Source organism: Leuresthes tenuis, unplaced genomic scaffold, assembly GCF_036924035.1.
Source record: "Leuresthes tenuis unplaced genomic scaffold, fLeuTen1.0.hap1 SCAF_10, whole genome shotgun sequence".
NCBI lineage: Eukaryota > Metazoa > Chordata > Actinopteri > Atheriniformes > Atherinopsidae > Leuresthes > Leuresthes tenuis.
This window is the reverse complement of record NW_027325364.1, coordinates 28,399,888-28,411,258: the sequence shown is the minus strand read 5'-3', so window position 1 is coordinate 28,411,258 and position 11,371 is coordinate 28,399,888. Positions and strand designations below refer to the sequence as shown.

At 40.8% G+C, this 11,371-nt stretch overlaps 1 protein-coding gene across 1 annotated transcript in view; it reads right to left on the bottom strand.

The window, feature by feature from the left end:
• Nucleotides 1–318: 318 nt before the first annotated feature.
• me1 (malic enzyme 1, NADP(+)-dependent, cytosolic) overlaps nucleotides 319–11,371 on the bottom strand; it is an 86,065-nt gene continuing 75,012 nt past the window's right edge. The window contains exons 7-14 of the mRNA XM_072394819.1: nucleotides 3,167–3,276; nucleotides 2,544–2,641; nucleotides 2,096–2,209; nucleotides 1,772–1,877; nucleotides 1,495–1,637; nucleotides 1,223–1,396; nucleotides 1,020–1,118; nucleotides 319–893 (exon numbers count right to left, since the gene is read on the bottom strand). Coding sequence (XP_072250920.1) covers nucleotides 726–893; nucleotides 1,020–1,118; nucleotides 1,223–1,396; nucleotides 1,495–1,637; nucleotides 1,772–1,877; nucleotides 2,096–2,209; nucleotides 2,544–2,641; nucleotides 3,167–3,276 — 1,012 coding nt within the window. The 3' untranslated portion in view covers nucleotides 319–725. The remainder of the gene's footprint in view (nucleotides 894–1,019; nucleotides 1,119–1,222; nucleotides 1,397–1,494; nucleotides 1,638–1,771; nucleotides 1,878–2,095; nucleotides 2,210–2,543; nucleotides 2,642–3,166; nucleotides 3,277–11,371) is intronic.

The window sequence follows — 11,371 nt, the reverse complement described above, 5'->3', positions numbered from 1 at the left end:
CTCTGGATGGAGCCGGAACATCATAAACATAACAGATATTTCAGAAACACCTTTGAAAAACATTCTCAAGCTACTTCCAGTGAAGCACACAAAACAAGCCATTTGAAATATATTCACAAAGGCCATGCCATTGGGAGAATAGATTATTACCAAACCCAAACAAAGATACCAAAGTGTGTGTTTCAGCAAGAGCAGCTGCAGCACAGGACTTCAATGAGACACTCAGAAACACCCAAAGGTCTGTTTTAAATCAAAATATAATACATGTGTCATTCTTATCTTTTGGAACTAGAGATGCAATAATCAGACATGGAAAAATGTAATCAAAACCATTTTATTTGATAAATTGTTGTTGGATTTTCGCTGACACAGTCATAAAGTAACTGCTTATTACAGTACAATTAAAAGTAACCCATGAAGGACCTTCCCCACATATTTTAATGGAATATAATTGGATAACAACTAGTGGTACAATACTTCACAAGTTTTGCAAACTGCTCTGAGTTCCTCAATCATTAAGCTGACCTCCATTAGATATTTGACACTTTTCAACATTGAAGATGCAGCTAAATCTCCCCGAGTTGTTACCATTTATTTCAAAGAAATATATCTCTGGGAAAATTCTACACACTGCCTCTTTGACTTCTCAACATGACATGTTGTGATGATATTGCACGTCTGTAGTTACCTCGCCTTTTCAGTGCTCACGGTCTTAGTGCAGAGTATTAAAGTTTACATGACTGCACAGTCATACAGTCCTCTGGCCAGTGGTATGAGTCAACCGCAAACTCATCATAGTCAGTGCTGAAGGAGTGAGAGCGAACATATGCGTCTTTGTCGGATGGCTCTGGGTGAAGAGTGGCCATGTTGTGCTCATAGGCATATTCCATAATCTATAACACACAATGTTTTTGGAAATTACAGTTCTTACAGGGTCACATGACTCAATGAATCCATTGACTTCTCCAGACATGAGAAGATGCAGTCCCTGTATTTCTGGGTGTAAACTGAGCTCTCACCTTGACAGCAAGTTTGAGGGAGACATCCCTGATGGCATTGAGAGGAGGATACAGTCTTCCCTCTGCAAGGTCATTTTCCGTAACCAAGTGAGCAAGAGCCTGTTTAACAGTGGACAAACAGCCGATGTTGCAGTAAATACGAAAAAAATGAATACAACAGATCTGAAAAGGCTGCTTCCACATTGTGCATGTTGTTGCCTCACCTCTGCTGCCGTCAGGAAGATTTCTTCAGTAATATGTCGCAAGGCGCAAGCATTGACGCCCAAGCCCACTCCAGGGAAGATGTATGCGTTGTTACCCTGACCAGGGTAGAAGGTCCTTCCATCAGGCAGGGTGACGGGGTCAAACGGACTGCCACTGGCAAAGATGGCACGCCCCTGCAGCACAGAGTGGTTCAGAGAAGCTCTTTTAACTTGTGTTGTCATTACAGGCATTCACAGCAGTGTTTTGAAGTGTAGCCAGCAGCTCTGAGCACCTCTGTGATCGTGTAGCACTGCTCAGCAGTACATTCAGCTTTGCTGGTTGGGTTGCTCAGGGCAAAGATGATCGGGCGTTCATTAAAGGAGGCCATGTCCCTGATAATCTGCTCAGAGAAGGCTCCGGCAACAGCCGCCACACCTGAAGCAGAAGTTTGTTACTGTGTGTTTCATTTTATCATACAATGCTTCTTAGGAAGTTTTATCAGCTTCAGCATTTCTCTGGAATGACCATCATTTCATCTAACCAACACAAGACAATACTTGTTGATTTACCAATTATGGCTGTAGGCTTCAGTTCCCTGATCACATCCTCCAGTCTTTTCATCTGAGGATGCTCATGAGCAAATCTCTCCTTCTCATGAGTCAGGTGGTCCCGGCCCTGAGGATTCACAATGGGGTCAAGATTAAAGACATTCAAACATCAGCCTTGTTGCTGCTCAAAAAGACAGATCATAGCTAATTAAAACACTGCTGGACCATCTACTGTGGTCAGATAGAAATGACAGATTACAGGAGATTAGCGTAATTTTTGTCTGGATGTGTACTTGTGTTTTTAAGGGTATGCGTGTGTTTGTTTGCAGGCTTAATATGAGACACCTTGACAATGAGACCCTTGGAATCAACCATCCAGATTTTTTTCACACTCTCGTCCTTTGAGAGTCCCTCCTTCTCCATGGCCATGGTGATCAGCTCAGCAATCCCCATCGCTGCCTGGGAATAAGAGCGAAAAGAAGAATAACGGGGGAGCAGGAGAGGAGCTGCTTCATGACATCTCTATAACTGGTTTGTCAGTTTCAGTTTCACATCTCGATTAAAATCATATCAGCCGCTCAAAATACTTTCTGAGTAGTTCTTCTTTCTGACATTTTTAATTGAGATGAAGTGAAAGGGCCCATGTAATGTACTGAAGTCCCCTATGTGTCTTTAAATAGTGCACTAGGTTATCCTTTAGCAAACAAATGAAGCAAGACTTCAGCAAACACCCATTTCTTAATGCAGCCTACTCTGCATTTGATGTATTTCCTAACAAGAATGCAGCTCTTACCTCCCCTGCCCCTTGGAACACGATGGTATGGTCACACATTTTGGTTTTGGTGATGCGGAGGGCAGCCAGGAGTCCAGCTACCGCTACTGCAGCAGTGCCTGAACATAAAGAGCAACATGAGTTAATAATTTTTTGCCAGGAGTTGTATATGTGGCTGGTAAGATACCCAGTACCCAGAGCCAATTACCTCTTAAACACAGCTTCATTGTCAATGCTTCACCAGTGCTTTAACTTTACCAAGAATTCCTAGAGACCTGGTTAACTGACGTTTACCCGGGGGTTTGGTGGACATCATGCAGGCCAGTGCCTTCACTGTATAGACGGTTTTACAAAACTCCATCAAGTATCCTGAGCTGAGCCCATATTCTCTGAAATGCGCACTTTTCTATGACCTCTTCTTCTGTGGCAAAATTTGCATTACCTTCAGACGCCATCTGAGAAACCTGCTGTGCAACTAGTAACTTTGGGACATTTTTGTTCAGTTGGTCTGTCTGGGTTGCCTCTTCATGCATAGCTATGACCACATTCATCATTTGTGCAAACAATATAAAACTTTGCAGATTCTCCAGAAGAAGATGTCCATCTGTGTGTAAGTGTGTGCAGGTGTTTGTTTTTCAAATTACCTTGGATGTCATCGTTGAATGTGCAGTACTTGTTGCGATACTTGCTCAGCAGACGGAAAGCATTAATGTTTGCAAAGTCCTCAAACTGAATCAGACAGTCCATTCCATACCTGCAAACAGAAGAGCTGCATCTAATAGGGCATTTAACACATACATTCTTCTTCTGCTTTCACAAACTTTACTTCAGACCTGAGGGGGGTGCTCTCACACAACACAAAACAGCATTGGGGGGAGAAAAGAGGGTATGTTTGTTTCTTCACCAAACATTATTACAGTGCACTGAATTTATCTTCATGGATATCCACATCTCACATTCAATAAGGAGAAATGTTTCTCAACATTCATGTCAATAATGTAAATTAAAGCAACCGACTTTTGTCATTTGGACACCTGTTTCCTTAAATCTTATGACAGCACCTCACAATGAGCTTCAGTGAGGAAGGTCAAACATCTAATAAAGAAGCAGAAACGCACACGCACAAAAGAACACTGAGCCAACCCAGTAAACCAGCAGTGTTCACATTTACAAGTTGTTGCTCAGACCACCCCACATTCCGCCGATACATCAACACAGAAGCCAGTGCTTATAAGTTCCTACAAAAGCATCATACAACAAAAATAAGGCCAGCATTACAAGTCTGTAAATTAGATTTAGAAGCGACAAAAGGATTCCCAGGTTCCCAAGCCTTTCAACAGACGGAACTTTTGTTCAGGAATTTACTGGATGTTTACAGAGCAATGGCAACAGCTATTTCTATGAAGAAAGAGGTTTTCAGCTGTCGGAAAAAGAAACAACTTCTGCAAAGCTAATGCAGCTAAAAAAAGTGTTGCAGATTATTGCACAGCTGTTACTGCAAAATGCATTGTTTAGGCGTTCTGTAACATTCAGTATTCAATACAGAAATAAAAAATTGCAACTAATCCCCAATGAAAACTAGTTTTGTTAAATAGCCTGTCTAGTAGCACTGCCCTCTTCTGTTTTTCTGTCTCTCCCAGTTGGTCACATAATGCAACATATAAAGAATTTTAAGAAAGGATATGGTATTATTAAAGTACACCATGGATGGGTTGCCAGTCCATTGTAATGCAACCCCCCCCCTAAAAAAATCAGCTAATACAATATATTCAAAAAAAGGATTGGCTGCTTAGCTTACATGCTTGAATTATGAAAAAAAAGACATTTAATAACTTTTCTTTCAAATTATATATTTCTGCAAAGTAACATCTGACTGATTTGATTTGCTAGCATAATGCTATCCAGGGTAAAACATTTAGCTATAGAAATTGGAACACTGACCTTCCTGATTTTAATCAAGAACAAAATATAGCATCTAGAACTGGTGAAATACTAAACAAGCCATGTGGTGTGCAAGCCATGACCATTACTTCTTTTTAAAACTCAGTTTGGGTCTCTACAAACTAATGTTGCTGAAATAACCTGCTCAGTTTTGCTTTGGATGCTATGCTAACCTAAAGCTACAGGTCTTAAACTGGTTAGCCTGACATGCTGTTGTTTAAGCTTTGTCCAAAAAAAGAAGTAGAAGATCAACATATGAAAATACAAATCTTTGATTTATCAAGTGCTAAAAAGTACAAAGATGTTGTTGTAGGTAACTGTATATTGAAATTCAAAGCATATAACTGTATTCCTCACAGTCACTATATCAATAACCCTAACATATCCAACTCCAGCATTCATTGAGTCATATTTTTTGGAGGATATTTCACATACATATATTCACTAATATCTCTATAATTTTTACCATGTTTTTTTGATGAGTAACCATTATCTGCTTTTAAAGCAGTAAAACTAATTGTAGAACAATTAGGGCTGACAGCATGCTAAAAGCTGTGTCCTTTTTTTGGTTGTTTTGTTTTATGAGCATTAATCCCATTAATTAAGATATATGGGATGTCCAATGGTGAGCAACAGAACAGAAAACTGGCAACAGCCATCGTTGGCTGTCAGATAACATGAACGTTTGCAAGCTGTAAACATGTGACTCACTGCCTTCCTTCCCACATGAAGTAAGTGGAGCTTGTACAAGAAGAAGTAACAAGATTGCATGGAACCACTCGTCTTTTGAACAATGCAACACTGTAAAGGTTAAGACAGGTATTCTAAAATTCTAAAAGTCTGTTTAACAGCCAAAAACAATGGGAGGATAGGGTGTCGCCTGAAGCCTGTATTTAAAACAACAGCGCTCATGTTTCTGTGGCTGAGTGACAGGAAATTGGGGACAGCCCAAGTAAACAGAGTGAGTAGCTTCCAGTACTCGCAGCTCTGTCAGCAACCTGAACAAGTAATAAGTGCTGTTTGGGACCTTAGTTTTTAAATCCCTCCTTATCGCTCAGTTTCACAGTTAAAAATTATTTGCATTCTTTTCTCCATCCTTCCCGTCTTTTAAATTTTGTTCAGTGTCTTCTAATCCATTTCATAAAATCCCAGCATGTACCTGTTAGCAATGTTATTGTACAAGTCAGTTAAGCTGTTTCCCACAAGTGTCAGAGGCTGCTAAACTGCTTAGATTTTCAGCAAAGAGGAAGAAAAGAACTGAAGTGAGGAAGTGAGGCAAAAAAACCCAAAAAGGGCAGGATGAGAAGCAACCCAAATCCAGGTGTAATAAAACTTTATGTCCTGATGAGAGAGAGCCATCGCTGGGTCAGTGTTTACCCTCCCCTGTGACACACAGCATGACACGGATGCCCTAATACAGACACTGACAGCGTGGCTGACTTATTGCCAACACTGAAGCACTGTTGAGGGGAGAAATGTGTTTTCTATCAGGGAGTGAGCTGCAATGAAGCACTGAGAGACTGTGCAAAGAGGAGGAATAATGAGGCCAAAAAGGGAGCTATAAATTTTTCATTGTGTTTGGGCTTCGGGAGACGGAGACAGACGACAAGCGAGGATAGATGAAACCTTGCCCAAACGCCAGCACAGCGCCCTCTGGTATAGTTATGTGCAAGCTTGCTGTATGAAAAGTCATACTAGTTCATGCAGACCCCAAATCGTGATGCAGAGTCCAAAGAAGTGGATTTGGGAGCGTAGGCGTCTGCAAGAAGAAAATCATGTTCACGTGGTGCAGCTATTCTCAACAGATGTTTTTTGGTTTTTTTTTCAAAAGAAAAGGATTTTGTGGCCTGACAGAAAGAAAGAAATGTGCAACTGAGGATGGCTGAGCTGTGAGCACATGCATATTCAAAGCCCTCAAATGACCATAAACTGCAGAGTGACTATCCGGGATTGTGGTGCTGAACAAAGGAACATCTTCCCGCTGCAGAAAGCTCTTTGGTCTGAGGCCTACACCAATAAGAATAGGGCCAGTGTTTTGTTGAAAGCCACTTGTGTTCAGTCTCTTTTCTACCTGGAGGTGAGCTGTCTTTGCCTGGTGACCTTCTGAATGGAACACCAAAATCGGACACTACACCACTATGCCAGCTGATGGACAAAGAAGCGAGGCGGGATTTGCTTTTGTGTCTACACTGAAGTATCAAGGGCAGTAACTTAAGGAAGCCAAGGCACACCCAGAAGTTGAAAACTTTCACCATATTCCTGCGTGCCCTGAAAAATGCATCAGTCTCTCAGCAGCAGAACAGGAAAACGCAGAGATTGTGCTCACATAAAATGGACAGAAACTGTAATAAACAAGGTGCAGATGTCTGTCTATTGAGGATCCAGTGCCTTGGGTTATTTTGAATAGCCAGAGATCAAATAGATTATTCTTTTAAGTTCCAAGTAACACCTTAATTATGTGCATTAATTAATTATCCTGCAACTAATGAAGCACTTATTGACCTCCACAACTGGAACAAATTAGCCAATAAGAAAAAGAAGAAATGGTTAGTTTAGACAGTAGTTGGTGTTTGAAGGGGGGGTTAATGTTTTAGTGTTTGTAACCGGGCAACAACACATGATGACGAAGAAGGAAAGAAGGACAAAGCACCAAAACATTATTCTTTGTACATCTTCTCTTGGTTCTAACACGGTTGAAGTGTGTGTATTTCTGATTTTTTAAAACTACTATAGAGTTAAACTTTGAAATAATGGAATCTGATGCCTTAAACCTGTTGGGGAGTCTTAAAACTTCTCTGGAACATTTAACACAGGGACTTTTTTCCACATTTTATGGGTCTTATCAATAAGACGGGAAGTATGTACCCCTGCAATCTAGGTTTGGAAGTGATATTACTTTCCATCTATTTGTCTTGTGATTTTGTGAACAGTTTCTGTTCAGAGAGCTCTAAAACCAATAAAGGCTTGGTGGGAAAGCACTCAAAAGGCAAGAAAAATATTCACCCACTTTACAAGGTAAAACTTGACAGTGTAAAGTCCTCTTGTTCCTATATGACCCCTTATGTTTCTGGGTTTGTGGGCATGAGGTAACTATAATGAGTAAGTATAATACAAGTGACTGCTAAGAGATATGGTAATGTCCAAGTGCAAAACATTACTCAGTTAAGTACCAGTTTATTCTGGGTCAGCATCTTGTAACTAAAGTTTCTGCAAATGTATGAAAATGTGAGCTGTGCTCACTATTGACCACTGAGTCCGTAGTTAAAATATGAACTCAGGTGCTGTGTACTCATCAATGAGCTGAAGCCGATAAAACCCACAAGTAATCCAGAGTCATTTGACTGAATGCTGATTAAACACTTTCCCACTGCACTGAAAAACCAGTTGTTTGTGGGGTTTTTTGACCAGTGTAAAAAGGGCCATCAGCATGCAATGCTCTTCTAAAAGTTCTGCCCTGTCTTTTCAGCACAGACACAGTCCGATGGCGGCCTCCTCCAGCTGGGTACTTCTGAATGCCAGCTTCACATGCGATCTGAGCATGTTCATGCTACACTGAGCAGAGGTATTCAATACATGGACATTTGAATCACCATAGACAAATTTTCTAAGTGAGCCTCCCACAATGAATCACCATGGTCACTGACCAGTTTTAGCAGTGGAGCTCCTTTTAACCTGCAGGCAAAAGCTTCATTGTTGGCTCAGAATCAATTCAGATAGTTACTTCCTTGAATAAAACATATTGAAAGACCACAAAAGCAACAGAAAGAGTCATAATCTCTTATTCCTCATGCCTATAGTTTTCTGAACACTCAATGATTGCACTCTTGAAATCATGCTCCCAATGACATTTATTTAATACCAGCTTATGCATGAGGCTCCACTTTAGAAACTCAAAAATCTTGATTTTTGTTAACTTGCATTTGCTTTTTGTTCCAAGCAGTAAAAGAGCACAGATAACTAGAGACATTCAGACATATCACTTAGTCATCTTAGTAGAGAAATAGTCAATGTTAGCTGACTTTCGCAGGCACCGTTATGTTTTTAGAATGCCACTTGATCACTTAATAGTACAAGAAACTGACAGGGATTAAAAGGTTTTCAGGGCCCATTTAAAAGGCTCGGAAAACTTTGTTCATTCATCATTCATGCGCACAATATAAATTATCATATGAAAGCCAGTGTTTTGATCAATTTCAACAATAGAATCTCCCAGGAATGCAAACCGACCGGACAAGCAGACAAGACAGCAGTCTAACCTTTCCTGCTACAGGGCTCTCAAACCAATCTGAGCCATTCTACGAGAACAACACAGGACAGCTTTGTGCTTTAAACTTTTATATCACTGTGATTTATGATTTGCCACAATAATACCCTTAGCAGAAGCAAATAAACTGTAAACTTTTTTTTTTCACAGAGTGGAGCATTTCTCATAAGGTTTCTTGGGCTAAACCAGCCCAATTTATTAAGAGTTGCTGAAGACATTATTGCAGATGTTTGATATAAATGCATAAGACCTAAGAAGTCAGACATTCCTCATACCCGTGGTGTTGAGTAACTGAGAGTTTGGTGCTTTGTCTCCAGCACTGAGGACTAAACAAGTAACCCCGTTCTTTCAAGAAACCCTATCTGGATTCATAAAACCTGAATTTTCAGTGAAGAGGTGAGTATAAGGATGTCGTGTATACTTTCACTGCTGAAAGAAAGACTAAAAGCAGGGGAGGAGGTAAAAAGTGATTAATTCAGTTGGAGTGCATTCATTAGAGCTACGTAGAGCCATAGAGGACCACAACAAAGGTCACAGACAAGGGTGCTCTGTCCAAACACAGCTGCTGAATTGAGTCTATGTGCATAAATGTGTGTTTGTGTACACACGCACAAACACACACAGACTGTTTGATACCTCAGTCCCTACGGGGCTTTGTGGCTGAGGCCTTAATAAATCCCCAGCCCACTCTCACTCTCCAGAGAGCCAGAATCTCTCAGCACACATTATTTCTCAAATCCCTGACCCGTCATTAAACAAAGACACATTCTGCATTCTTTCTCTGCTTCCCTCCTCTTCTCTGTTGTTCCATCCATCCATCCATCCATTTATCCTTCCATCTATCCATCCATCAGTCTGTCTACTTGGACCTCACTCTCAGTGCCAAGAGTTTTAAAATAGCTGATGGCATTCCTGTAGTCTTTGTATGCTACTCAGATTTTCATGGGAAACATCTAAGACCCTGTTCTATCAACTCCTTTGCAACCATTTGGACCACTTGTTGCAAAGTGCAACCACTTTGCAACAAACTACAAAACTACAACAAACTACAGCAATTAGCCACAACATTAAAACCATTAAAAATTAAGTGAAAAGCACTGATTGACTCCTTACATTAGCACCTATCAAAGGTTGAGATGACACTATTTAACAGCAAATGAAGGGCCAAATTGTGCTGGCTAGATGGCTGAGTCAGAGCATCTCTAACAACTGGACACTTCTGCTTACGCAAACTGAGAAAATCATTTTTCATTCACTAAAAGGGAACCGAAGAAAGATGGAACCGCTTGTTACTGCAAGTGAAGATTGAAGGCTATGTTAGAGAGGTGTCTGAACACACAGTTTACCACATGTTACCACAGTTTACAGCATATAAGTAGATACAGACTAGTCAGTGTCCATGCTGATCTCTGTCCAGCTACAATGGACACTTGAGAGTGACATTTTGATCATTTAGCAGCATAAGAAGGTTCAGGAGAATGTTTTCTTTTCCATCATGTAGACAGCTGGTTGTAAAAGTGTTGTTTCATAGGGATAGAAGTGGCAGTAGAATGCACGATGAGACAGAACACACTTTCCAGCCTCCTTTGTAGAGTCTATGCTGGGGTACTTGATGGCTGGCTGTGATGCAATGGACATGCTTCGCACCCTCTTGAGAATATTGGAGTACAGAGGGAGAGTTTGCCAACAAATCTACATATGCTTTAAGAATTTGGAGATGGCATTTCCCAATGCTGACCCTCCGGTAGGTGTTTCAGGAATACAGGGGCCATTTGCTAGGTTTGCATCACAATCAATAAGTCAGTTAGTGCTGGAGTATGGCAAGGAGCCGGAAAGTGTTCAGTCCAGTAGCTCAGAATCACATTTTTTTTGTAAATGATGTGGTTTCGTTGATCTTATTAAGCATTGACCTCCAGATTAGATAGTTTGCAGTGGAGTGCAGCATCTGCAGTGATGGGCATTTGCCAAAATGCGACTTATTCATTAATCTAAATTTCTACCCTCATCGATGGCCATGAGCTACAGTGACTGAAAAAGTAAGGTTGCACATTCCACCGGGCTTCCTAAGAGATAGTGTTATGGGCTTGGTCATTTACACGAGCCTCAGAATAGAAGTGCTGCTCTTTCACACTGAAAGAGTCAGTTGAACTAGTTCAGGCATCTGACCTCTCAAAGGTGACATGTTTTAGACATGTTACACCAGAAAGAGGCCCCAGGGCAGACCTCAGCTTTTCTGGGGGGACACCTCGGTCAGTTAACTCAGCTAGGTTAACTGTAACCATAAGTGATGTGCTTGGTGCTAAAAAACTGACAACCCCAATTCCAAAAAGGTTTGGATGCTGTGTAAAATGTAAACAAGAACAAAATGTAGTGATTCACAAATCTCACAAACCAACATTTCATCCACAATAGAATATAGAAAACAGATCAAATGTTGAAAGTGAGACATTTCACTAATTCATGAAAAACATTGGCACATCTTGAATTTGATGGCAGCAGCACATCTTAATGAAGGAGTGACAGGGCTATGTTTACCACTGAGTAGCAATTTCCTCTTCTTTTAACAACAGTCTGCAAATGCCTGAGGACTGAGACCAGTTGCTGAACCTTTGGAAGAGGATTGTTTTCCCATTCTTATCCGATA